The 26,658-nt window shown below is 36.3% G+C and overlaps 1 protein-coding gene across 5 annotated transcripts; it reads left to right on the plus strand.

The window, feature by feature from the left end:
* The first annotated feature begins 233 nt into the window (after positions 1-233).
* Positions 234-26,658, plus strand: TRMT10A (tRNA methyltransferase 10 homolog A (S. cerevisiae)). Of its 5 annotated transcripts, none has more exons than XM_010848304.1 (8): positions 234-1,252; positions 7,818-8,014; positions 12,077-12,239; positions 16,323-16,394; positions 17,455-17,529; positions 20,111-20,260; positions 22,685-22,790; positions 24,264-26,658. In XM_010848304.1, the coding sequence occupies exons 2-8, from the start codon at positions 7,830-7,832 to the stop codon at positions 24,527-24,529; spliced, it is 1,017 nt and encodes a 338-aa protein (XP_010846606.1). In that variant the 5' UTR covers positions 234-1,252; positions 7,818-7,829; the 3' UTR covers positions 24,530-26,658. The 5 variants fall into 5 exon arrangements, with proteins under 5 accessions (XP_010846606.1, XP_010846609.1, XP_010846611.1 ...); XM_010848309.1 differs by having other exon boundaries at positions 683-793; XM_010848306.1 differs by lacking the exon at positions 234-1,252 and adding an exon at positions 6,751-6,774.

A 26,658-nucleotide genomic window follows, 5' to 3' on the forward strand; every position in this document is an offset into this window, starting at 1 on the left:
TAATCACTTATTAGAAGTAGGACCAAATTAAAAACTAAATAGAAAATGACCATCAACCAGATTAGGTTACAGCTCTCCCTCAGGTGACTTGATCTATATATATATCAAAAAGATTACATAGGAAAGTCAGGCATTATAAACAATGAAACGTCACCCGATGTCTTACAAAACAGTATATGAAAAACAGCTCAAAGAATGAATGGAGAGTAAGACTTATGGTTGTAAGGTAGAAAAGGCGTAAACATTCTAGATTTAATTACCTCTTACTGGGAGCTTGATTCACTTTTAAAATCTAATTTTCCACTTGAGTTGTGTAAAATTATGTGATACTGAAAACCTCATGTATTATAAATACAAATAATTTAGGCAAGAGATGCTTTCTTCTCATCTCAAACGTGGAAGAATTATAAGCCCTTTATTAGTGTTGGTCATTTTTAAGAGTAGGAATGTCTTAACATCCCTTGCCATGCCCACGAGGATAAATGAATAAATGCCGGCAGGTGTATGCCTGCCTTGAATTGGAAAAACAGGTATTATTACTCAAACACCTCCCACTCCAGAAACGCTAACCCCAGACCCCGCCCCACACAAACCCCGCCCCTTTCTCCCACTGCGGGTCCGGAGTTGGCGCAGTGGGCTGACGTAAGACGTAACCTCCGTAGCCTTCTACGTGTAGCTACCGGCTCTGCCTCTGGGAGTTGAAGTTTCCGAAAGAGGACCTTCTCGAGTGGTAAAGACCACTACAAAAAGCTTTCTGAGAGGTTATCAGATTTCCCGACAACTCCTCTGTTCGGTAAGTGTCTTGGCGCGGAGGCTTGCGCTCATCTACCTTTTGATATAATCCGGGAGCAAAAGGAGCGCGTGCCGATCCCGCCTTCCACTAGCAATAGGGCTTCCGGGCAAGAGGTAAGTGGGATAATGGAAAATGGTAGTAAAGACCCAGCTCCGGAAGGAAGTGACGTCAGAGAGAGCGCGCCCCTTCGGCTCGCCAAACAGCTTTCTGATTCGTCGGCTGCAAATTAACCCCGCCTCTGGAATGCGTCCACGCATTTGAGACATGGAGGCGAGAGTCGGGCTCGGCTCTGGTCACTACTATAGGACCTCTTGCTGTCGACTTCTGTTTGGGGTCAAGATACGGGTCCTAGTATGTGAAGTGTGTTCGCTTCCCAAGAATGAAGGGAGAGGGAAATCTGGACTCTGAAAGGCCGGAAAACGAGTTGTGGTTGTGCCACTTATTGGCAAGTGACCGTGGGCAAGTCGCTTTTCGTCTTTAAACCTCGTTTTTCCTCATTTTCCTCATTTTTCCTACGAGGGCTGATGTCTCTGAGCGCTGTGAAATGTGGGGAGAGGCCAGGGGAAAGTTGCTGCAGGTGCTGTTAGGCCCCACCGTGGTGAGCTGAGGACTATTTTAAGAAGTCCAAGGTGTTACTGAATTTCCCTGAAACATTTTGTGTTTAAATTCAGGAATTTTTCTAGAGGTACACAGAGGATAGCAACAGCACATTTCTCGCTTTTTTGTTTGTTATAAATCCTCCGCCTTTCCCCATCATGGCCCAGGCCTCTGCCTAAGGGACCTCACAGCTGAACCGAGTCGTTATTGCAAATCTGGCCCTCGCGTTTTAAAAAAGGATATTCCTTCTTTACCACCGTTAGGTCATTTAATTCCGTTCTGCGGTTATTTCGACATTCCTTTGGATATTTCTGGAAAGGAGGCTGTGTTATAAATTATTAAGACTTTAGCCCAATCAATAAAGCCATGATTTTTTTTTTGTTTTTAAACTTTCGGCCAGTCACACTCATAATGTGTAATCTCCCTGCCAGGAGTTGTGCTGAGAAGTGGAAATACAAGGATAATAGAGATACAATTTTTTTAATCTATCCCACACAAAATTGCCTTAGTCATCTTTATCCATAGTTTCATAAAACCACCAGATAATCTATATCTAACTAAACGAACCATTTAAAAAAATTCAGTGCTCAAGTAAACTAAATTTGGCACAATTATTTCTGTAATTGCTACAAAGTTGGTTGAACCTGGTGAATGAATTAAAATGTGCAGTGAATAGCACTGCATGTGAGGGACGAATGCAAACTCTGCCATGGTGTTTATATTTTACTTAACAGGTTAATCTGAACAAACTAGTGCATAGTTAAATGCTTACCGTATGTTACAGGCAGTAGGAGTTGGTATATATCTTTGTAAAGTGTGTTGAAAGCAATAATGAAAGGATCTCAATCTAGCATCATTTGATGCTTGATCATTGCATCATTCCCTGCAATGTATCTAGCTTATTCAAAGCTTTAAAAACTTTTCTTTTACTACATTCCTTTTTCTTAATTGAAAATAACTTTTAAAATAGCAGTGATAATGATATTGACAAGCACATGACCTTTGTATTTGATAGGCTTTTTAAAAATATTAGTATGCAATGATAAGCAAATTAAATTTAACTTGGACTTCTTGGGAAAGGCGAAAGCTCCCCCTGGTGTGCATGAGTTGTAAAATTTTACTGTACTTTGTTATATTAAAATTTTCACAGTCTAGAGCCAATCAACACTTGCTCTTTTGATCATAGTAGGAAACTAGTGAAAACCGATGCCACTGATGATAGAAATATTCTCTCCTACAATATTAATCAATTTCATGAAGAAAGCAATTTGTTTCCTCTGATTTTTAATTGTGCCTTAAAGTCTGCACGTTTGGCTTGTGTTCCTCCATGCCAAGTCGCTTCAGTTGTGTCCGACAGTTTGCGACCCTGTGGACTGTAGCCCAGTTTCCTCTGTGCGAGGATTCTCCAGGCAAGGATACTGGAGTAGGTTGCCATGCACTCGTCCAGGGAATCTTCCTGACCAGGGATGGAACCCACGGTGTGTTGGCCGGCAGGTCTTTTTAGTTTTTTTTTTTTTTTACCACTAGTGCCACCTGGGAAACCCGCACATTTAGCTTAAGGGGCAGGTTTAGCTTATGTTTTCTATATTGTTTTGGATATATTCATTGCTAATTTTTATTCATGTGTTTATTTTTGGAAAGGAAATAAAAGTGATCCTCGGAATCACAATTCATGTTTAAAATTTTTCTTATCTTTTCAGGCTTACTGTGTTCCCTCTGTCTCCTGTTTCTTGAGTAGTAACCTTATTTTCTAGATTAAAAAAAGTTAATGAATGTGCTCAAGGTTCTACATTTACCTCCAGTTACCTTTTTGGCCTATGTTTCTCTCAAGCTGTTACTCACATTTTTTAAATGCTCAGACATACGATTTTTTTCATTTTATTTTTCTGTCTGAACTCTGAATCAGATTGTGAGGTTGTCTTCTAATTCATCAATTACCTCTTGGACTCCAAGTAATCTGGAGTTTGCCTCGTATGTTGAAATTTTTATGACTTCACTTCCTGGTTTCCAAATTGGTCCTTTTTTTTTTTTTTTTAATGAATTCTTGTTTTGCTATTTTTATGCCCGTTTTTGTGTATCAATTTCTCAATTTTTGTTTTTATGGTTATTACTCTTCATTAACTCTTTTTTTCCCTCATTTCCTGTCCTTTTATAATTTTGCTTTGCAGACTCATCTGGAATGGAATTACAGCTTTCCTTTCCAAACTACCTCTGTCTGCTACTGATTTTGTGGTTCCTTCCACCCCATGACCCTTTTCAGTGCTTCAGACCAATAGCAGAGCCTATATCTGTGATTGAGAATTTCGGTCATATTGTACGTTCATATGTCACCTCATATCTGGGCCCAGGTTGTAGCCAAAAGGCTGGTGTCTGTTTCCCCCAAGTAGTCAGCTTTGTATAAGCTATCTTTAATTTTACCTGTTGTTAGGCATTTTTTCTTGGAAAGAGGAGCCTCACCCCTAACACCAGTGTAAGGGTTCATCTTAAATTGCCTCCCATCTGTCTCCCATCCTCTGTCTTGAATTATTATTTTTCTCTTTAAAGATAGGAAAACTCTCAGCTGTTTTAACACAGCAGACCTTGTTCTTAATTTTGAGAAAAGCTATACTTTTTTTGTTTCCCCTTTTAATATTTTATCTGCCATTGTCATGTGTTGCAAGCTTGGAAGGCAGGATGTCACAGACATAAACTTTTGTCAGTGATCTCTAGGAAGTTTCCCGATTGTTTTTTTTTTTTTTTTTGGTGCACTGGCATACAAGTAGAACCAAAGGGTTTTTCCCGTCCATTACCTTTTGGTGACACAGGTCTTCCCCGAGCCTTTCAACAGCGGGTGGGTGAAAGCAACACAGCTCTTTAACATTGTTTGGAAATTCCCATTTTCTAAATAAGACTTTGGATTTCTAGAAGACAGTAGAGTTGGATGTGGGCTTGAGTCTTCGCTCCATTACTTCATTCAACAAGTATTTGCGGACCTATTTTGTGCAACATTTGCTGTAGGTGCCTTGTTTCTTAGGAATTATATAAGAGCTTTGTAACTTTGGGCAAGTAATCTTTGTACCTCTTCCTTTGCAAAGTAGGCATATATGACTACCCCTTAGGGTTTTTTTTTATGGAGAAGGAAACGGCAACCCACTCCAGTATTCATGCCTGGAAAATCCCATGGACCAAGGAGCCTGGTGGGCTACAAACCATGGGGTCGCAAAGAGTCAGACACGACTGAGCGACTTCTGTGTGTAGGGTTTTTTAAGAGAGTAAATTAGATAATAACTTTTTTATTAAGTATAGTAAGAAATAATAAATGTTTGATGTTACAATTTTCATTGCCTTTAGAAGCCCTTTATAATATCACACTCACTCATTTATTCATTCTACCTGTACGTAATAAGCGTCTACGAAGTGCTTGGCACTGTGTTGCGTTGCCAGTGTAATGTTGGGCAAAAGCAGATGTTAGCCCTGCCGAGTGGACTTTCCAGTGGAGAGTCAAAGTTGAGTTGTCATTTCTAGGAGATAATCTCCATTAAAAGAAGTGTTTCAGTTCAGTCTCTCAGTCGTGTCTGACTCCTTGCCACCCCATGAATCACAGCACACCAGGCCTCCCTGTCCATCACCAACTCCCAGAGTTCACCCAAACCCATGTCCATTGGGTCAGTGATGCCATCCAACCATCTCATCCTCTGTCATCCCCCTCTCCTCCTGCCCTCAGTCTTTCCCAGCATCAGGGTATTTTCCAATGAGTCAGCTCTTTGCATGAGGCGGCCAAAGTATTGGAGTTTCAGCTTCAACATCAGTCCTTCCAGTGAACACCCAGGACTGATCTCCTATAGGATGGACCAGTTGGATCTCCTTGCAGTCCAAGGGACCCTCAAGAGTCTTCTCCAACATTACAGTTCAAAAGCATCAATTCTTGGGCGCTCAGCTTTCTTCACAGTCCAACTCTCACATCCATACATGACCACTGGAAAAACCATAGCCTTGACTAGATGGACCTTTATTGGCAAAGTAATGTCTCTGCTTTTTAATATGCTATCTAGATTGTCATAACTTTCCTTCCAAGGAGTAAGCGTCTTTTAATTTCATGGCTGCAGTCACCATCTGCAGTGATTTTGGAGCCCAGAAAAATAAAGTCAGCTACTGTTTCCCATCTATTTGCCATGAAGTGATGGGACCAGATGCCATGATCTTAATTTTCTGATGTTGAGCTTTAAGCCAACTTTTTCACTCTTCTCTTTCACTTTCATCAAGAGGCTCTTTAGTTCTTCACTCTCTGCCATAAGGGTGGTGTCATCTGCATATCTGAGGTTATTAATATTTCTCCCAGCAATCTTGATTCCAGCTTGTGCTTCCTCCAGCCCAGCGTTTCTCATGATGTACTCTGCATATAAGTTAAATAAGCAGGGTGACAATATACAGCCTTGATGTACTCCTTTTCCTATTTGGAACCAGTCTGTTCTATGTCCAGTTGTACCTGTTGCTTCCTGACCTGCATACAGGTTTCTCAAGAGGCAGGTCAGGTGGCCTGGGATTCCCATCTCTTTCAGAGTTTTCCACAGTTTATTGTGATCCACACAGTCAAAGGCTTTGGCATAGTCAATAAAGCAGAAATAGATGTTTTTCTGGAACTCTCTTGTTTTTTCTATGATCCAGTGGAAAAAAGTGGTTGGTGGCATAAAGAAAACTTGTGAACTCTTGTATTCCTAGATGATTCTTCCCCCTCTTAGTAATTTTGCAGTGAAGTAACATGTCAGGGCTTTGCTCTAGCCCCTAAATCATACATCTTAAAATTTCTTGTCTTGCAGTCAAAATTTGATAAACTTTCTAACTTTTCTTAGGTACCCCATATGTCCTATTACATCATTGCATGTTTAAAGAAGGCAAGAACCATGTAATGAAACTGCTGCTCAAATTATGTTCTGTGAAGTTCTTTTCTTTCCAGTCTCTGAATTGTGGCGATTGTTCTTTTTCCTTTTAGATGTTGGCTTCTCTGCACAGACTTGTTAGCTATCCCTGTGAAAGGGAAGAATTACCCATTTTTGTGTAAGACTGATAGAATATTGCAGACTTCATGCTTAGTCTTTGATAGGGATAAAGAACACATATTCTTAAGCTATGGTGTTAATAATTAAAGAGAAAAGATATTTCAGTATTTCTATCATTTTCCCTGCTCTAAAGGCAAGTTTAGCTCTAAACAGTGGATGTAAAGATGTGGGTTGTAGTTTAGTTGCTAAGTCGTGTCTGACTCTTGCGACCCCATGGAGTGTGGCTCGCCAGAATCCTCTGTCCGTGGGACTTTACTTTCCAGGCAAGAATACTGGAGTGGGTTGCCATTTCCTTCTCCAGGGGATCTTCCCGACACACAGATCGAACCTGGGTCTCCTACACTGCAGGTAGATTCTTTGCCAACTGAGCTACCAGAGTGGATGGTTAAATCTAAATAAGATGTTTTAGATGGCCCTGAGTTACAGAGTCAGTTTACATATTATGTAAACTGATTACAGAGTCAGTTTACATATTTTGTTTTTCAGCTGTGACTTAAGTGAAAAATTTATAATTACATATTTATAATGAAATATGTTGGGGGGCAACTCAATTTGTTTTCTGTACTGTCCAAAATTTAGAAATGTATAGCATACCTTGTGTCAAAAATCAATTGTTGAGTGTCCACCCAGATAGTGAAATTAGCACTTTTCCTGTATGACAGTATTAAAAACAAGTACAAAAATGTGCTTTCCATATCTTTAAAAAAAATAATATGTTTTTCTTTTATAAAACTATATTTTCATTATATAAAATTTGGAAAATGCAGAAAGCCATGGGTGGGTCAGAATTAAAACATGTGTGTATATGTGTGTGTGTGTGTGTGTATATATATACACACACACACATATATATATAAAGAAAATTGAACATTTTTGTTTTGATTTTCTTATTTAACATAATTATTTCCCTTTATCACTAAATAATATTGAGAAACATTTTTCTTGGCTGCTTAGTATTCCAATCCAGTGTTATAGGTGAACTGTAATTTATATTTAGTCCCCATTTGGTGATATTCTAATTTTTTATTGTTAAAAATAGCAGTAATACATGTATTCTTTTCTATTAATTTTGTTTATATTTCTAATTAATTTACAGGAATTCTAAGGAAATAAATTATTGTAAGAAAGAGTATCAACATTTTAAATCTCTTCAAACATACAGGTCTGAGTAGTCTTCTGGGAAAATTGTTCTGTACTGCCAATAGTGTATGAAAATAGCCCATTTCATCAAATGATCTTTGCCAGTAAATGACGATTGATTGCCTAAATTTGCACTTTTTTCATTACTAATATGGTTTCATTTTAATCGCATCCTTTGGTCTTTTTTTTTTACTTTTTTTTTTTGGTTGTAAATCATCTGTTCATGTCAGAGTTACTTTTCAATTTTTCAGAGGCATCAAATAATGTCATCTGAAATGTTGCCAGCATTTAGTGAGACTTGTAATGTTGAAAGACAGAAAAACTTAAGTGAAGATGGAGAGCAAAATCAGAAGCCCGGATCAAGTGAAAGGTTTCAACCAATATCTAAACGGCAAATGAAGAAGCTAATGAAACAGAAACAATGGGAAGAACAACGAGAACTCCGCAAGTATGTATAAAAATGCATATATTCTACCCCTATTTAGAGATATGGAATGTTGAACCTTCAATATAGTAATTATGCAGTTACATAATTATGCAATAGTAATTATGTTAATTAAATTGGGACTGTACATATTGTTAGCTCACTTTGTCAGTTGGCTACTAAAACTGTTTTAAATTGTTTTCTTTTTTTTAGCAGTGTTGCTGAATTTACACAATACACTTTTCTCACCCACAGGTATTGTGAGTAGCACCCCAATTTCTAAAGTAACCAGTTTATAAAAAGGATATAGTTAGCATCCATGTCCTAGATATGGAACAAAAATAATCATCTCAGAAAGGTCAAGTTTGGGCCTAACATTGATTTTGCTAGAACTATTACAGGTTTTGGTAAGAGCAGTTAGGCTTAAGCTGTTATTGTAGAAAGATAAAATTTATTAGAAAATTAATTGTTGATGTAGATGAGAGAAAAACCTGAGGGTTTTTTTTTTTCATAATTTTACTTTTAAAAAAATGGGAGCAGCTTTTTCTTAAAAAAGAGCTTTTATTTTTATTGAAGAGCTTCCCTGGTGGCTCAGATGATAAAGAATCTGCCTGCAATGTGAGAGACCTGGGTTTGATCCCTGGGTTGGAAAGATTCCCTGGAGAAGGGAATGGCTACCCACTCCAGTGTTCTTGCCTGGAGAATTCCATGGACAGAGGAGCCTGGTGGGCTGCAGTCCATGGGGTTGCAAAGAGTCAGGCACTACTGAGTAACACTTTTTTCTTCATTTTATTTTTATGGGCTTCCCTGGTAGCTCAGAGGGTAAAGAATCCGCCTGCAATGCAGGAAACCTGGGTTTGATACCTGGGTTAGGAAGATCCCTTGGAGAAGGGAATGGCTACCCACTCTAATATTCTTGACTGGAGGAGTTCCACAGACAGAGGAGCCTGGCGCACTGCAGTCCATGGGGTCACAAAAAGTCAGACACGACTGAGCAACTAACACTTTATTTTTCATAGTTAATTCACATATATATATATATGTGAAATATATATATATGAAAAAGTGAATATGTTAGTTGCTCAATTGTATCCAACTGTGCGACCCCATGGAGTGTGGTCTGCCATGCTCCTCTGTCCATGGAATTCTCCAGGCAAGAGTACTGGAGTGAGTTGCCATTTCCTTCTCCAGGGGATCTTCCCGACCCAGGGGTCAAACTTGGGTCTACCATATTCTGTGCAGATTCTTTACCATCTGAGCCACCAGGGAAGCCCCATATATACATATACATACATACTTTTTCAGATTCTTTTCCATTATAGATAATTACAAAACATTGAATATAGTTCCTTGTGTGATACAGTAGGTCCTTGTTGGTGGTGCTAATGGTAAAGAACCCGACTGCCAGTGCAGAACATGTGTAAGACATGGGTTTGATCCCTGGGTTGGGAAGATCCCCTGGAGAAGGGCATGGCAACCCACTCCAGTATTCTTGCCTGGAGAATCCCATGGACAGAGGAGCCTGGCAGACTACAGTCCTTAGGGTTGCAGTGAGTTGGACACAACTGAAGTGACTGAGCACAGAATGTGTATGTTAATCCCAAACTCCTAACTTTTCTTCCTACGCCCTTACTATCCACTCTTATAACCGTAAGTTTCTTTTCTGTGTCTGTGTGTCTACTGCTGTTTTGTAAATAACTTTATTTATATCACTTTTTTTAGATTCCACATGTAAGTGCTAACATATTTGTCTGAGTTACTTCACTTATGATAATCTCTAGATCCATCCATGCTGCTGCAAATGGCATTATTTCATTCTTGCTTATAGCTGGGTAACATTGCATTGTGTATATATACCACATCTTCTTTCTCCATTCGTCAGTGAACATTTAGATGCTTCTGTGTCTTGGTTTTTGTAAACAGTGCTTCTATGAATGTTGGGGGTGTATGTATCTTTTTTAATTAGAGTTTTCTTTGGCTATATGCCCAGGAGTGGGATTGCTGTACCATATGGTAACTCTATTTTCAGTTTTTTAAGGAATCTTTATACTGTTTTCTGTAGTGGCTGCACAAATTCACATTCTCAACAACAATGTAGGAGGGCTCCCTTTTCTGTTCATCCTCTAGCAGTTGTTATTCATAGACATTTTGATGATGGCCATACTGACTGGTGTGAGGTGATATGATAGTTCATTGTAGTTTGATTTGCATTTCTCCAAAGCAACATTGAGCTCCTTTTTATGTGCCTATTGGCCATCTGTATGTTTTCTTTAGAGAAATGTCTGTTTAGGTCTTCTGCTCAATTTTCGTTTGGGTTGTTCAGGTTTGTTTTGTTCTATTTTAATATTAAGCTGTATGAGCTTTTTGTTTATTTTGGAAGCAAATTCTTGTTAGTTACATCATTTGAAAATATTTACTCCCTGCCCATATGTTGTATTTTAATTTTGTTGATGGTTTCTTTTCCTGTGCAAAAGCTTTTAAGTTTATTTTTGTGTTTATTTTTGTTACTCTAGGAGGTGGATCAGAAAAGATCTTGCTGTGATGTATGTCAGAGTTTTCTGCCTATATTTTTCTCTTAAGAGCTTTATAGTATCTGGCCTTATATTTAGGTCTTTAATCCATTTTGAGTTTATTTTTGTGTATGGTGTTAGGGAGTGTTCTAGTTTCATTCTTTTCCTTGTAGCTATTCAGTTTTCCCAAGACCGTTTACTGAAGAGACTGTCTTTCCTCCTTCCTGTACTCTTTTCTTCATCATAGATTAATTGATATTAATTAATTGACATGTTTCTGGGCTTTCTGTTTCATTGATGTATGTGCCTCTATTTTTGTGCCATTGTGATGCTATTTTGATGATTATAGCTTTGTAGTATAGTCTGAAGTCAGGGAAGATGATTCCTCCAGCTTCATCCTTTTTTCTCAGGATTATTTTGGCTATTCAGGGTCTTCTGTGTTTCCATACAAGCTTCAGAAAATTTTGTTCTAGTTCTGTGAAAAATGCCATTGATATTTTGATACGAATTGCACCGAATCTATAGATTGCTTGCATAATATGGTCATTTTCCCAATATTAATTCTTCTAATCCAAGAACACGGTATATCTTTGTATCTGTATAATCTTCAGTTTCTTTCATCAGTGTTTTATAGTTTTCAGAGTTTAGGTCTTTTGTCTCCTTAGGTTGGTTTATTCCTGGCATTTTATTCTTTTTGATGAGATGGTAAAATGGGACTGTTTCCTTAATTTCTCTTTTTGATGTTTGTTGTGTGTAGAAATGCAATCGATTTCTGTGTATTAATTTTGTATCCTACAACTTTACCAAATTCATTGTTGAGCTCCAGTTATTTTCTTTTAGCATCCTTAGGATTTTTTGTATACAACATTGTGTTATCTGGAAACAATGACAGTTTACTTTTCCAATTTGGATTCATTTTATTTCTTTTTCTTTTGCCTGCTGTGGCTAGGATATCTGAATCTATGTTGAATAACAATTTTACTTTTTTTTACATATGGTTATAATTGTTGCTTGAAAATCATGTAGGGAAATGATAAAAGTAAAATTTTTTATAACTCTCAAACTCAGTATTTGAAGTTTTCTAAGTACATATAATGGGCTGTGTGCTGTGCTGTACTTAATCACTCAGTTGTGTCTGACTCTTAGTGAACCCATGAACTGTAGCCCACCAGGCTCCTCTGAAATTGGAATTTTCCAGACAAGAATACTAGAGTGGGTTGCCATGCCCTCCTTCAGGGGATCTTCCCAGCCCAGGGATCGAACCTTGAACCCAGGTTTCCTGCATTGCAGGTGGATTCTTTACCAGCTGAGTTACCAGGGAAGCCCCATATAACGTGCTACCAATAATAAATGAACTTATAGTTCAGATCTGTGTAAAAAATATTTTGCTTTTGCAGACTCATTTATTATGTAAAACTTTTAGACTATCTAAAATTTCTGGTATTTGACAATTTTTGATCCACAGAAGTAGCAGTTTTTTATGATTTAGCCTACTGATTTTAAAATAATTTTTTTTTTGTTTAGAAAAGTTTTGTAAATATCCAAATAACAAAAAGTTGTTTTCTACTAATTTTAGACAAAAACGGAAGGAAAAACGCAAGAGAAAGCAATTAGAGCGACAGTGTCAACCTGAGTCAAATTCAGATGGAAGTGACAGAAAACGTATTCGAAGAGATGTTGTTCACAGCCCACTCCGCCTTATCATTGACTGCAGTTTTGACAGCTTGATGGTATTAAAGGTATCATGAATCATTGTCAGAAAAATCCTGTAGCTGAACTAGGTTTAATAACTCTTGCTTTAATATGTAATATTACTTTGATATAATTTATGTGCTAAAATGCATCTTTTTTTCTTAATTGTGGTTTTTAACGTACATAACAAAGTTTACCATCTTAACCACTTTTAAGTGTACAGTTCAATAGCGCTAAGTACACTTACGTTGTGCAGCCAATCTCCAGAACTCTTTTTCATCTTACAAAACTAAAACTCTATACCCACTGAACAACCATTTCCATTCCCCTTCCCTGAGCCCTTGGCATCGCCATTCTACTTTCTGTCTCTATGAATTTGTCTACTCTGTGTATCTTATATAAGTGGAATCCTACTTTCATGACAGATTTTTTTCACTGAGCATTATGTCTTCACTGTTCTGTGCTCAGTTGTTCAGTCATGTCTAACTCTCTGTAACCCCATGGACTGTAGCCCACCAGGCTCCTCTGTCCATGGGATTTCCCAGGCGAGAATAACGGAGTGGGTGGCCATTTCTTACTCCAGGGGATCTTCTGACCCAAGGATGGAGCCCATGTCTCCCACATTGACTGGCGGGTTCTTTACCACCACACCCCTTAGGAAGCCCCTGCATTGTAGTGTGTGTCAGGATTCCCTTACGTTTTAAGCTTGAACACTATTTTAGTGTATATATAAACCACTTTTTATTTATTCATTCATCTGTTGTCAGTGGACATTTATGTTGCTTCCATCTCTAGGCTATTTTGTTGGTTTCCTGTGTGTATGTGTTTTTTAAACTATTTTATTGAAGTATAGTTGATTTACAATGTTGTGTTAGTTTCTATTGTAAAGTGACTCAGTTATGCATTTATATATATGTATATATATACACACGTTTATCCTTTCTCATATTCTTTTCCATTATGATTACAAGATATTGAATATAGTTTGCTGTGCTATACGGTTGTACCTCGTTGTTATCCATTCTGTGTGTAGTAGTTTGCATCTGCTAAATCCCAGATCCCCAGTTATCTCTCTCTCACCCCTTGGCAAGCACAAGTCTATTCTCTGTCTGTCTGTTTCTGTTTTGTGGATAAGTCCATTTATGTCATATTTTTAGATTCACATAGAAGTGACACACATTTGTCTTTCTGCCTGACTCACTTCACTTAGTATGATAGTCTCTTTAAGTCCATCCGTGCTGCTGTAAATAGCATCATTTCTTTTCTTATGGCTGAGTAGTATTCCATTATATAAATGTACCATGTCTTCTTTTTTTTCTTAACTGGAGTATAATCACTGTAAAATGTTGTATTGGTTTCTAGTGTACAACAGTGTGAATCAGCTATATGTATGTGTATATCCCCTCCCTCTTGAACCGTCCATCCCGCCTGTCTACGTCATCACAGAACACTGGGCTGAGCTCCTTGTGTTTACACGACAGCTTCCCACTAGGTACTCATTTTACATGTGGTTGTGCATACTCTTTCAGTTTCACCCTCTTCTTCCCCCTGTGTCCACAAGTCCATTTTTTATATCTGTGTCTTCTATTCCTGCCCTGCAAATAGGTTTGTCAGTGCCATTTTTCTAGATTCCACATATATGCATTAATATATTTGTTTTTCTCTTTTTCTTACTTCACTCTGTATGACAGACTCTAGGTTCATGCACATCACTACAAAAGACCCAATTTCTTTCCTTTTATGGCTGAGTAACATTCCATTGTATGTATGTACCACATCGTCTTTATTCATTCATCTGATGAAGTATATTTACGTTGCTTGCATGTCCTATTGTAATTGTAAATAGTGCCGCAGTGAACATTGGGATATATGTATATTTTTGAATTATGGTTTTCTCTGAATGTATGCTCAGGAATGGGATTGCTGGATCATATGGTAATTCTGTTTTTAGTTTTTTAAGGAACCTCCATACTATTCTCCATAGTAGCTATTCCAGTTCATGTTCCCACCAACAGTGTAGGAGGATTTCTTTTTCTCTACATCCTCTTCAGTGTTTATTGTTTGTAGATTTTTTGATGATGGCCATTCTGACAGGTGTGAGATGATACCTCATTGTAGTTTTGATTTGCATTTCTCTAATAATTAGTGATGTTGAGCATCTTTTCATGTGCTTTTTAGCCATCTGTATGTCTTCTTTGGAGAAATGTCAGTTTAGATCTTCTGCCCATCTTTTGAGTTGTTTGTTTTGATATTGAGCTGCAAGAGCTGTTCTATTTTTTTTGGAGATTAATCCCTCGTCAGTTGCTTCTTTTGCAAATATTTTCTCCCATTCTGAGGGTTACCTTTTTTGTTTATGGTTTCCTTTGCTGTGCAAAAGTGTTTAAGCTTAATTAGGTCCTATTTGTTTATTTTTGTTTCTATTTTCATTACTTTAGGAGGTGGATTGGAAAAGATCTTGCTGTGATTTATGTCAAAGAGTGTTCTGTCAATATTTTCCTCTAGGAGTTTTATACTACCTGGCCTTACATTTAGCTCTTTAATCCATTTTGAGTTTATTTTTGTGTATGTTTTTAGGAAGTGTTCTATTTTATTCTTTTTCTTGTAGCTATTCAGTTTTCCCAGCACCACATATGGAAGGGACTGTCTTCCCTCCATCATGTACTCTTGCTTCCTTTGTCATAGATGAGTTGATGATGGATGCATGGGTTTATTTCTGGGCTTTCTGTCCTGTTCCATCAATCACTATGTCTGTCTTTGTGCCAGTGCCATACAGTTTTGATGACTGTAGCTTTCTTTGTAGTATAACCTGAAGTCAGGGAGCCTGATTCCACCAGCTCTATTTTTCCTTCTCAAGATTGTTTTGGCTCTCCAGGATCTTTTGTTTTTCCATGCAAATGGTAAAATTTTTTGGTTCTAGTTCTGTGGCAAATGCCATTGGTAATTCAATAGGGATTGCATTGAATTTGTAGATTACTTTGGGGAGTGTAGTCATTTTCACAGTATGGATTCTTCCAATCAAAGAACATGGTATACTATCTCTCCATCTGTTTGTGTCACACATCTTTGATGTCTGTCATCAGTATCTTCTCGTTTTCTGCGTCCAGGTCTTTTCCCTCCTTGGGTAAGTTAATTCCTGGTATTTTTTTCTTTTTGATGAGATGGTAAATGGGACTCTTTCCTTGATTTCTCTTTCTCATCTTCTGTTGTTAGAGTATAGGAATGTATATTCTACCCAGTAGGGCTCTCATTCAGATTCAGCGGAGAAATCAAAAGCTTTACAGACAAGCAAAAGCTAAGAGAAGTCAGCACCACCAAACCAGCTTTACATACTAAGTTGGGACTTGCCTGGTGGTCCAGTGGTTAAAACTCCTCACTTCCAATGTGGAGGGGCACAGGTTTGATCCCTGCTTAGGGAGCTAAGATCCCACATGCTGCACAGAGTGGCCAGAAAAAAAACCAACTTTTAGATTTTAAAAAAATTGTTTTTTAAATTTTTTCCTTAAAAAATGCTTCCTAAGTTAAGCTTTTCAAAATCTGTGGCCCTAAATTAAAGTATTAAATAGCTAATAACTTGCTTTTATTTATATGTATATGTATAGACAGAGGGAAAGACAGGTACTGTAATAGGTTATGAAACTCAGTAACTGCATACTAATCGTAAAGAGCTGTAGGGGGTTTTGTTATTAATCCTAACTGAAAGGAAGGGGAAAAATATGATTGGCTTAAGAGGATTATTTAATAGTCTGAGAAACTTGGTTGTTTAAACAATGCTACTGTGTTTTAATTACTTTCTAAACTTTTTTAACTTGTGAAAATTTTAATACTATGGCTCTAAGAGTTTTATTTTTTTCTTTTGTTGTCTCCTAAGAAGAGTGAAAGTTTTCATGAACTTATATTTTAAGTGGATACAAAATATGAAATTATGGGTCACTTACAGAGTATTGACTTATATTAATTATTTAAATAATATGTTAGGAAATTGAATGGAAATTAGTCAGAAAGGACTTGTATTTCTAAAGAAGAAATGTACCTATCTAGTTATCCTTCCTGCTTATTCTGTTCCACTCAGACTATGAAATGGCCACAGGTAATTTTGAAAATATTACTTTAAAAATTGCACTCTTTTATAGGACATTAAGAAACTTCATAAGCAGATTCAACGATGTTATGCAGAAAATCGACGAGCACTGCACCCTGTGCAGGTATGTTTGAGAAATTTAAAACAAACTTCCAGTTTCCTTTTATATCTTCCTTCAGAAAAGGCATACATAATCCTGATTGCCTTTACAAGAATGAGTGTTACAGGTAATATTTTTTAATAAGCTAAATGTCTCTTTGGGAAAATGTTCTATTTTTCTACAAAAAGAGAATATTTTAAATGTTTTTCATATATTATTTTCAAACACACTGTACCCAGTCATCAGTCCTATACATCTTGACCTGTTCATTGTTGTATAGTTGACCATCGTCATTAAAGGACACACGCATATTTTCATACCAGTTTCTCAGCTCTCAATCCTTCCTTTCTGGGGAGTAGGGGAACTGCCCCAGGCTGATACGTGCCATTGTGCCTGTTGGCCAGATTTTCTCTACTTAAAAGGATTTTGAGTCACTGATAATTTTGAAGGATTGAGGGAGTGATTTGTGAGACTAATTGACTGCTCGTAAGAGTAGGGTCATTTTTCTTATTGTTTTAATTCTAAGTGCGCTAAAAATTAACTCTGACTCACTGATGTTAAAAACTAGAAAATCTTGTTAAAATTGTGGTTAGATATTTTCTTTTTATCAAGTGATAGTAATATTATATTTTCACATTTTAGATTATTTTCACCCTTGATTAGATTTCAAATAGGTTTCAGGGTTTAAAGTCAAAGCAAAATTATGAAGATTTTGGACTAGTAAAAAATAACAGTGGTGGCAAAAGAAGGAGAAGGGAAATGACATGGAAGCAGGAATTTTATAGAAAAGTGATCATTAAACAAGAGCAGATTATAACTGCTTAGAAAATGGAATGAAAATGTAAGTGGAATACAGAAGTTAGTGGGTTAGGAGATGCACAAAAATACACATTTCTATCAAAGATAAATCTTGTCATGTTTAAAGCCATAAATTAATTTTTAAATTAATGTCATAAATTAATTTTTGTCCAGAATGAAAATATTTTGTGTTTCATTGATAGTCAAATTAGTGAGAGAGGAAATAAAATATTGACTTTAATAGTCTTTCAGTCTCTTTTTCTATGCCTGCCAATCTCTTTATCAGTTTTATTTGACAAGCCATGGAGGCCAGCTGAAAAAGAATATGGATGAAAATGACAAAGGATGGGTCAACTGGAAGGTAACTAAAATCGATTAACTCTCATATAATACAAAGTATTTTTAGGCTTAAAGGTCTACATTTTTTACCTGAGTTCTACATAGTGCTAACAAATATGAGTCAGCAGCTCCAAACCCTGTGTACCACTGTACCTAAGTCTAAGTTTACCAAGGAGAGACGCTAAGAGACTTGAGATATAGTTTGTACCTTCTTTCATGAAATCTCACTTGCTATTTTACTGCCAACTTTAAAACATATTTTTTGAAAAAAGAAAGAATTTAAAGGTCTATATGCAATCTCAACCCAGCAAACTGGCTATACATTATTTATAAGAGTGAAGTCACTCTAAAATTTGGAAATGTATTTGTTTTCTTCTAAATCTGTTCTATACCCTATCTATCCACACATGGCTACTGAACTCTTAAAGTGTGACTGGTGATTTGAGATGTGCTATAAATGTCAAATAAACACTGGATTTCAAAGATAGTACAAAAAAGAGAAAGAATGTAAGATATCTGCTTAAAATGAAAAAAACACATTTATTATAAGTTTAAATGATAACATTTAAGGTATATTGTGTTGAATACAATGTATTGTTAAAATTAATTTCAAGTATTTCTTGTCACTTTTTAAATTTTCTTATTTATTCATTTTTGGCTGTGCTGGGCCTTCGTTGCTGTGCCCAGGCTTTCTCTGGTTGTGGTGAGCGGGGGCTACTGTCCAGTTGCAGTGTGCCGGCTTCTCATTACTGTGGCGTCTCTTGTTGCAGGGCACAGGCTCTAGGCACTAGGACTTCAGTAGTTGCAGCTTTGGGGCTCAGTAGTCATGGTGCATGGGCTTAGTTGTTCCGCAGCATGTGGGATCTTCCCAGACCAGGGATCAAACTTATGTACCCTGCATTGCAAGGTGGATTCTTAACCATGGGACCACTAGGGAAGCCCCTTGTCATTTGTTTTTTAATGTGGCTACTAGAAGGATTCAAATTACGTATGTGGCTCACATTTTTTTTTTTCTATTGAACTAAACTACTCTGTCATTTGACCCAGCAATCCCACTTCTGGGCATACATACTGAGGAAACCAGAATTGAAAGAGACATGTGTACCCCAATGTTCATCGCAGCACTGTTTATAATAGCCAGGACATGGAAGCAACCTAGATGTCCATCAGCAGATGAATGGATAAGAAAGCTGTGGTACATAAACACAATGGAGTATTATGCAGCCATTAAAAAGAATACATTTGAATCAGTTCTAACGAGGTGAATGAAACTGGAGCCTATTATACAGAGTGAAGTAAGCCAGAAAGAAAAACACCAATACAGTATACTAATGCATATATATGGAATTTAGAAAGATGGTAACGATAACCCTGTATGCGAGACAGCAAAAGAGACACAGATGTATAGATTGGCTTTAGTACCAATCCCTAAGGAATCTTAATCCTATTCTACTCAGAGAAGTGGTGGGTTATTCTTATACTTTTTCCCTTTCTCCAAGCCAGTTTTCATTGTGACAGACTTTCCCTGTCTCACTCACTAATCCTATAATGACTGCATTTTTTATTTTATTAATAGTCTATAGTATAAAACATTTTCGAAAGTCTTTTTAAGTTCTAAAGTATAGTATATTTACAAAGTTTTATGTTCATGCCTGTTTTCCTAAGAAATACTGTAATGAGTTAGAGTAGGCGTACTTTCAGTTATTTCAGTTATGGCTTGTAAAATTTATTACTTTATACCACCAGTTTTCCAGAGACATATGAGTTCACAAGTTTCTAATTATGCACATTCCTCTTGGGGCCTTTATTAAGCATAGGCATCATATTTATCGTATATCATTTTCCAGAAAAATGGCTGCTTATTAATCAATAGGCTATATACACTTATGTGAGAGGTCTCCTGCTTCATTTTTTTATTTCCACAAAAATTATTGAGAAGTGCCATCTAAACCTTGTGATGTATCTTCCTTTTTTCTTTTGGTGCAATTTGCAAAATTCTGCCTACTGTTGTTCAGCCTGTACCTCTGACCTGATAGTTTTGGTAAAGAAGATTTCAAATGTCTATTTTTGTGGAAGTCGATACATGAAAATTATTAAATCTGTAAGCCCTTTATTTTTGATGATTCATATAAATGGAGAAGGAAGTAATTGGAGAAGGCATTCTTTGGCTGGAGAACAATGTGAGCGAATATATAACAAATGCATTTGTTTTGTTGGAACAGAAAGTTAGCAAGATAGATTGGTGCTGTATTGAGGTGAGAGTTACTAAGTTAAGGAGCTTGAATTTTAACCTACACATAAATATGAAACATTGAGAATAGTGTTTTCAGAAAACGAGTCCCCCAGCCATGTGAGGAAGTAAATTGGAGGGATCTGAGGCTAGAGGTGGAAATAGCATCAGGAGGCTACTTAAATAATTGAGATGTGAGGTGAAAAGATGTTCGAGTGATAGGTTCTAAATAAGACATTGTTAAAATATTCTTTCAGACTTCCTGTCATATGTTTTTTGGGTGGGTTTGTCTAGGGAAAAGAAAATAATCATTTTTAGCCAATTTTCACAAAATCCTATTAATTAATAGCATCTTTCTCTTTGTGTTTTAAAGGATATCCATATCAAACCAGAGCACTATAGTGAATTCATACAGAAAGAAGACCTGATTTATCTTACTTCAGATTCACCTAATGTATTAAAGGAATTAGATGAATCAAAGGCCTATGTGATTGGAGGATTAGTAGATCACAACCATCACAAGGTACATACTATTAAGTTTTTATTTTTGCTTTTGCTCATACTTGAAAAAATTGCTGTACCAGTGTTCTTGATAGTAATGTTAATTTTCTTGATAGTAAGTACTGAGTGCTTGTGTTTCCTGAGTACAGTGATATTTTGGTCACCTTTCTAGCTAAGCAAAGCATTTCACATATGTTAGCTTGCTTTATCCTTACTGCAACCCAGTGAAGTCAATGCTGTTAGTATGCACAGTTTACAGATGAGGAACCAGAGGCATATAAAAATTAAATCTAAAATCATTAATAATAGGTAGCAGACACTTGAAACTCCAGATTGCTCTGGAGCCCACATGCTTAAATGATTTTCTGTATTGATAAATGCTGCTTTTGCTAATCAATTTCTAGGCTGCTGGTAAAATTTATATTAATTTATACCAAAATTTATATCCAAATTGGTAAACTTATGCCCATTTTCAAATATGTGATTATATGGGATGTGTTTTCTGTCCTCTTTAATTTGTACTTTTGTCTCTTCCCACCTCCTTACCCTCATTCAAATGAAAAGTTACAAAAGAGACACAGATGTGTAGAACAGTCTTTTGGACTCTGTGGGAGAGGAAGGGGGGGATGATTTGGGAGAATGGCATTAAAACATGTATAATATCATATAAGAAATGAATCGCCAGTCCAGGTTCGATGCAGGATACAGGAAGCTTGGGGCTAGTGCACTGGGATGACCCAGGGGGATGGTATGGGGAGGGAGGTGGGAGGGGGGTTCAGGATGGGGAACATGTGTACACCTGTGGCGGATGCATGGCAAAACCAATACAATATTGTAAAGTAAAAATAATAATAATAATAAAAAAATGAAAAATTATAGAAATACACTTTCTAAAAGAAAACATTATTTTGTATTTTTCCAGCTATGTTGCATTGTGCTAAGTTAAGCTCAACTTATTTAGTTGAGTATCTGCTGAAATGTTGTCAGCAGAATAATACACAGTAATTCATTATTCTCATATAGCACCACTGTGCAGGAAAATTTTATGCATTGTTGGAAGTATTTATATCATCGTGTTGCAGTATGGTAACCCATTGGCTGTTGAGCATGAGTTGTGCATAGTATGATTGAGAAATTGAGTTTTTAAAAATTATAATAAGTTTAGATAGTCACATGTGGCTATAGTTGGACGGTACAGCTCTATAGCATCGTAGGGAATTTTATCAGAATGGTCTTTAGCCTATTTTTTTCTTAGAAAAATTCTGTTTTCTTATTTCTGTAGAACTAGTTTTTTTCTTTGATGTTGTATGTTTCTCTGAAGTAAAACAATTTTGTTTTCAAAAAGACCTGACTTGATCTATTATCAAATATTGGCCTCTAAAATATCCAGACTATTGGTAATTCCTCTGGCAGTCCTGTGGTTAGGACTCTGTGCTCTTGCTGCCAAGGGCCTGGGTTTAATCTGTGTTTGGGGAACTATAAGATCCCACAAGATGTGTAGCATGGAGTGGCCAATAAATGAATAATTATTTTTTGAAAATGCAAATTATTAGTTGAGAAATTTAGCTCTTTTTCCTCCTGTGTTATGTCTTTGGGCTCTTTTAGTCCTGATTAGACCCAGGCTTTAAGGATTTTAATTTTGAAAAGATAATTCATACTCAGCGTTTTTTTTTAAGTTGAAATTCATGCATCCAGTTAAGTATTGTTCCGCTGAAAGTTGTATTATTTGTTTACTTTTCTGTTTCTCACACATAAATTAAGTGTAACATTAATAGAATTTCTAAAATGTTTACATTTCATTAAAGCAAAGTCCTAAGACAGGATTTAAGTTGATTTCCTTTCTAAAGCTTTTTATTCTACCATGCTACCATGCTAAGGCTGGGTTTTGGGTTTTGGGTTTTGTTTTTTTTTTTCCCCCCCATAATTCAGCATTCTTTTAATTGACAGAAATGAAAAAATAAAATTTATGGACAATAGGAAATTTTTTTCATTCAGGTTTTTATCTCATCAGTTTTTGCCACTTGTGCCTCTTAGTGCTATATAATTGAAACAGTTCTATCTTTCAGATTCATGAGAAGAGTGATGATGCTTCTATAAGAATTCAGTTTGAATAAGCTGAGAATAAGGCAGTGTGGAGTGATGAGAAGCTGCTTGAGTCAGGAGGCATGAGCCAGGTTTTTCCTTTGGTTCTGCCACTGACGAACTTTGTGACAGGATAGACAGCTTAATGTCTTTGGTTTCCTCGTTTGGTTAAAATAAATACCAGCAACATTCTGACTATACTTATTATCAAGAGAATGTTTTCAAATTAGCTGTTAAATATACACACACAAATTCAGATTACATTCTCTGAACTAAAGTCTTTCCTAAAAATTATTTATTCTATCATAGACTTAAGTTTAAATAATACAATGTTCTAGTCCAGGTGATGATGTCTTTGTTTTAGGGACTCACATATAAACAAGCATCAGATCATGGAATTGATCATGCACAGCTTCCCCTTGGGAATTTTGTGAAGATGAATAGTAGAAAAGTTTTGGCAGTTAATCATGGTAAGCTATAAGCTTATAAGCTAAAAATTTACCTGAGTGAACACTGAAAAATAACCTTCTATTCACATTTTGTAAAAATAGAAAATATATACCTTTGGAAAATTAAAATGTAGTCATTTATGATTTGTTTGACTGATACATGCATATTTTAGAAAGTTTTGAAGGTATAAAAAAGTGTAAAGAAAAATAAGTAGGTGTCATTTCACTACCCAGAAATACTTCATAGTAACTTTTTGGTGTTTCTCCAAGTTCTTTTCCTATGCATGCTGCTAAGTCACTTCAGTCGTGTCCGACTCTGTGCGACCCCATAGATGGCAGCCCACCAGGCTTCCCCGTCCCTGGGATTCTCTAGGCAAGAACACTGGAGTGGGTTGCCATTTCCTTCTCCAATGCATGAAAGTGAAAAGTGAAAGTGAAGTCTCTCAGTCGTGTCCGACTCTCAGCGACCCCATGGACTGCAGCCTTCCAGGCTCCTCCGTCCATGGGATTTTCCAGGCAAAAGTACTGGAGTGGGGTGCCATTGCCTTCTCCGTTCCTATGCATATATATCCTTTATTATATAATTGGATTCTTACTCTATTACATAAAATGTTACAAATGTGGGGTGTTTTCCCTCCGTTTATATTTATTGAATCATTGTTAATGGCTGTGTAACTTTTTCTTCATCTGAATATATCAATACAATAATACAGCCATTCTGTTGACATGTTTTTCTTTTTACTACATTATAGTAAATATTATAATATTTATAATATGCTGTAAATATTATAATAGATATCCTCAGACTTAAGTCTTTGCCTGGAGTTTTGCTTTTTGAAATTTTTTTTAGTAGAGATTTTTGTTAGTACACAACTATTAATTGGGGTTTTTAAATTTCTCTGTAGCAGGCTCTAGGGAGTTATAGAAATGAATTTATTGATTCAAGGAATGAACCTCTTCCAAGACTTTTGATATATAATGGATTCCTTTTCTATCATAAAGTAATACAAATTTACCTTTTCATCAATGTGTTAAAGTGAGAAGAACTTGGCGGGACAGTATTTAAAAAAAAAAAAGGGAGACAAGACACTCCCCAGAGTGAGTGGAAAGCTAGAAGAAATTTAGATTAATGGTAGCTCTCCCCCACCTTTTTTGTTTGTTTGTTTGTTTGCATATAAAGGATAGAGATATGGAAGGAATGAAGAATAAGAAGGAAACCAAAGAGGGGTCCTCTGTCTATTAATTATAATTGACAATGGATAATGGTAAACCTCTGAGTGCTTAAGAAAGGATATGAGGAAAAGCTACAAAGTAGCAGCCTTGAGAGCCTTGGGACATATTAGCTCTGACAGCTAATACAGGAGAAGAAAGTAATAAGAACAAAGTAGTTATTAGGACATGCTAGCACTCTTAACACAAAAGCAATGTATTTTAAAGTATACAGCATTGTGATGAGCTAGGCTAAGAAACAAACGGAGTTTGTCTTCGTTGCAGTGTTTGAGATTATTTTGGAATACCTGGAGACAAGAGACTGGCAAGAAGCATTTTTCACTATTTTACCCCAAAGGAAAGGAGCTGTTCCCACAGACCAAGCCTGTGAAAGTTGTTCACATGACAAGAAATTCGCCAGAGTTGAAGGTGGATTAAACAGTGATTCCAGTGAGGAGGAAAATAGGCATGAACTAGATTCAACGAACGAGGAAGAAAAGCAGGATAAAGAAAATAGCACTGAATCTACAGTGAACTCTGTACCACACTAATATCACTTTTTTTTTTTCCCTTAAGTTTAAGGAAAAATCAGGAGAAAGTGAGGTGTTTCACAGAATATTTGAATTGGAAAGAAATTTCATTTTCTTTTATTTCTGTTGTGAATTTTTTTTAACTTTTTGAATTAAGTGATAAAAAATACTCATAAGAAAGCATTTTTTTGTTTTTGCATAAGAGTTAAATATGTAAAATAAAAAATTTTCTAAGCCTCAAACAAGCATTACTTGAGAATATTACCCTATTAGTAAATCTATGTTCTTTTATTTACAAGATTGTGTTCTTCAGAATGTGCCTTCAGACCTTTCAGTTTTATTACTATATGTTTATATCAGTGTCTTTCTGATTTATTGCCTACTTATTTGTGGAGGCAAGTATCCTAAATCTCCTTTAAGTCTAACAAAATTTTCTGAATGGGAAATTACCTTCTATTTGCAGCTTTTATATTCACTTTAATTATTTCAAAGGAATATAGTGATTTTAGGAAGAAAGAAGTATTGGATTGATAAGGGGCTTCTGTGGTGGCTCAGTGGTAAAGAATCCACCTGCCAGCGCAGAAGACATGAGTTTAATCCCTGGGTCAGGAAGATCCCCTGGAGAAGGAAAAGGTAACCCATTCCAGTATTCCTGGATTCGATTGAATTTGTTTGAATTATATTCAAACATTGATGTCTTTTGGAATATGGACCCATCTCTATCCTTTTGTGTGTGTGTGATGCATTTTGTGGTTCTAAGGCAAGCACTGAGGACTTAAGACTTTAATATATTTTCTTAATTTAAATAATCAAGGTAAATGATTTCAATTACAAAATTAATTTTTCAGCCACCAGAGAAGCCCATTTTTCAGGCTAGATTATTTTAAAAAGCTGTTGATGGATTTCCCTGGTGGTCCAGTGCTTAAGAATCCACCTTCCAATGCAGGGGACACGGGTTCGACCCCTGGTCTGAGAAAATTCCACATGCCTTGGGTAACTAAGCACGTGCACTCTACTGTGCCTGCGCTCCAGAGCCCTCAAGCTGCAGCTGCTGAAGCCCACGTGCTCTAGCGCCTGTGCTCCAGAAGAGAAGCCACTGCAATGAGAAACCCATGCACAGCAACTAGAGAAAGCCCACATGTAGCAGTGAAGACCCAGCCCAATCAAATATAAATACATAAACTTATTTTTTAAAAAGGCATAGTGATCCATTTTTGTCATTACCCAAATTTAAAAAGAAACAGCTCTTAAAAAAAGTAGCCCTTGGCAGCTATCCTTTTCTTTCCGTATGTACTTCTTTAAAATAATGTTGGTTCTTAAGCAAATAAAGTTAACTTTATATGTGCATCTGTCTATCGTATAATAATATTTAAGCTAATGTAAATATGTTTCTGTAAATACTATAAGCATGTATGAAAATATGCGTATAATTGTATATACATGTGTCTGTCCACATCATGTATAATTCTGTTATTGATGATAGGATTGAGTTGCCATATTTGTATTATTTGTGTGAATGTGCTGAAAAACACTAAGGAATTTAAATTTCATGAAATGTAAATATCTATAACCAAACATTTATATGAGGGCATTGGCAAGAGATGGTGGAGCTAGTAGATGTTTTAGTTCCTGCCAGTAAATGTAGAGCAGTTATATTTAACGTGATTATTCTTTGTCACAGCTAAAGTAACACTTCAGAAGCCTTAGTTACTAGGTTTGGATAAATTAAGTTTCTGGTTTTTTTTTACTTATTGGCATCTCAGATTATATACATATTTGATCGAAAATTCACTGAATTTAATATTGACATTCACTGTCTCTTTTGTTGCTTTATTCTTAGTAATCTATTACAGTAACCCATTTAAAGGTCTGTGAGAAATGTATGTAAATAAAGAAAAGCCCCCACAGTTGTAGAAGAATAGAGCTTGTGTCTTAAGTTGTGTTTTTCAAAGTTACAGGTTTTTCTAAGTATAGTTAGTAGCATGAAATGTTAGGCTTATAATTTAAATCATTCCATATGGAATAAGGCTCAGTTTGATATTGAAAAGTGGGGAAAGGTCATTACAAGCACCATGTAGTTTAATTTTCACTAATTATATAAGCCCTACATTTGTTTCCAGGGCTGCCATAACAAAATACTGCCAACAACA

Source organism: Bison bison, unplaced genomic scaffold, assembly GCF_000754665.1.
Source record: "Bison bison bison isolate TAMUID 2011002044 unplaced genomic scaffold, Bison_UMD1.0 scf7180017864263, whole genome shotgun sequence".
Classification (NCBI taxonomy): Eukaryota; Metazoa; Chordata; class Mammalia; order Artiodactyla; family Bovidae; genus Bison; species Bison bison.

Coding starts and splice junctions, on each gene's coding strand:
- TRMT10A (XM_010848304.1), top strand. CDS start 7,830: ATGTCATCTGAAATGTTGCCAGCATTTAGTGAGACTTGTAATGTTGAA. Junction 12,240..16,322: donor ACAGCTTGATGGTATTAAAG/GTATCATGAATC, acceptor ACTCTTTTATAG/GACATTAAGAAACTTCATAA. Junction 16,395..17,454: donor GAGCACTGCACCCTGTGCAG/GTATGTTTGAGA, acceptor TCTCTTTATCAG/TTTTATTTGACAAGCCATGG.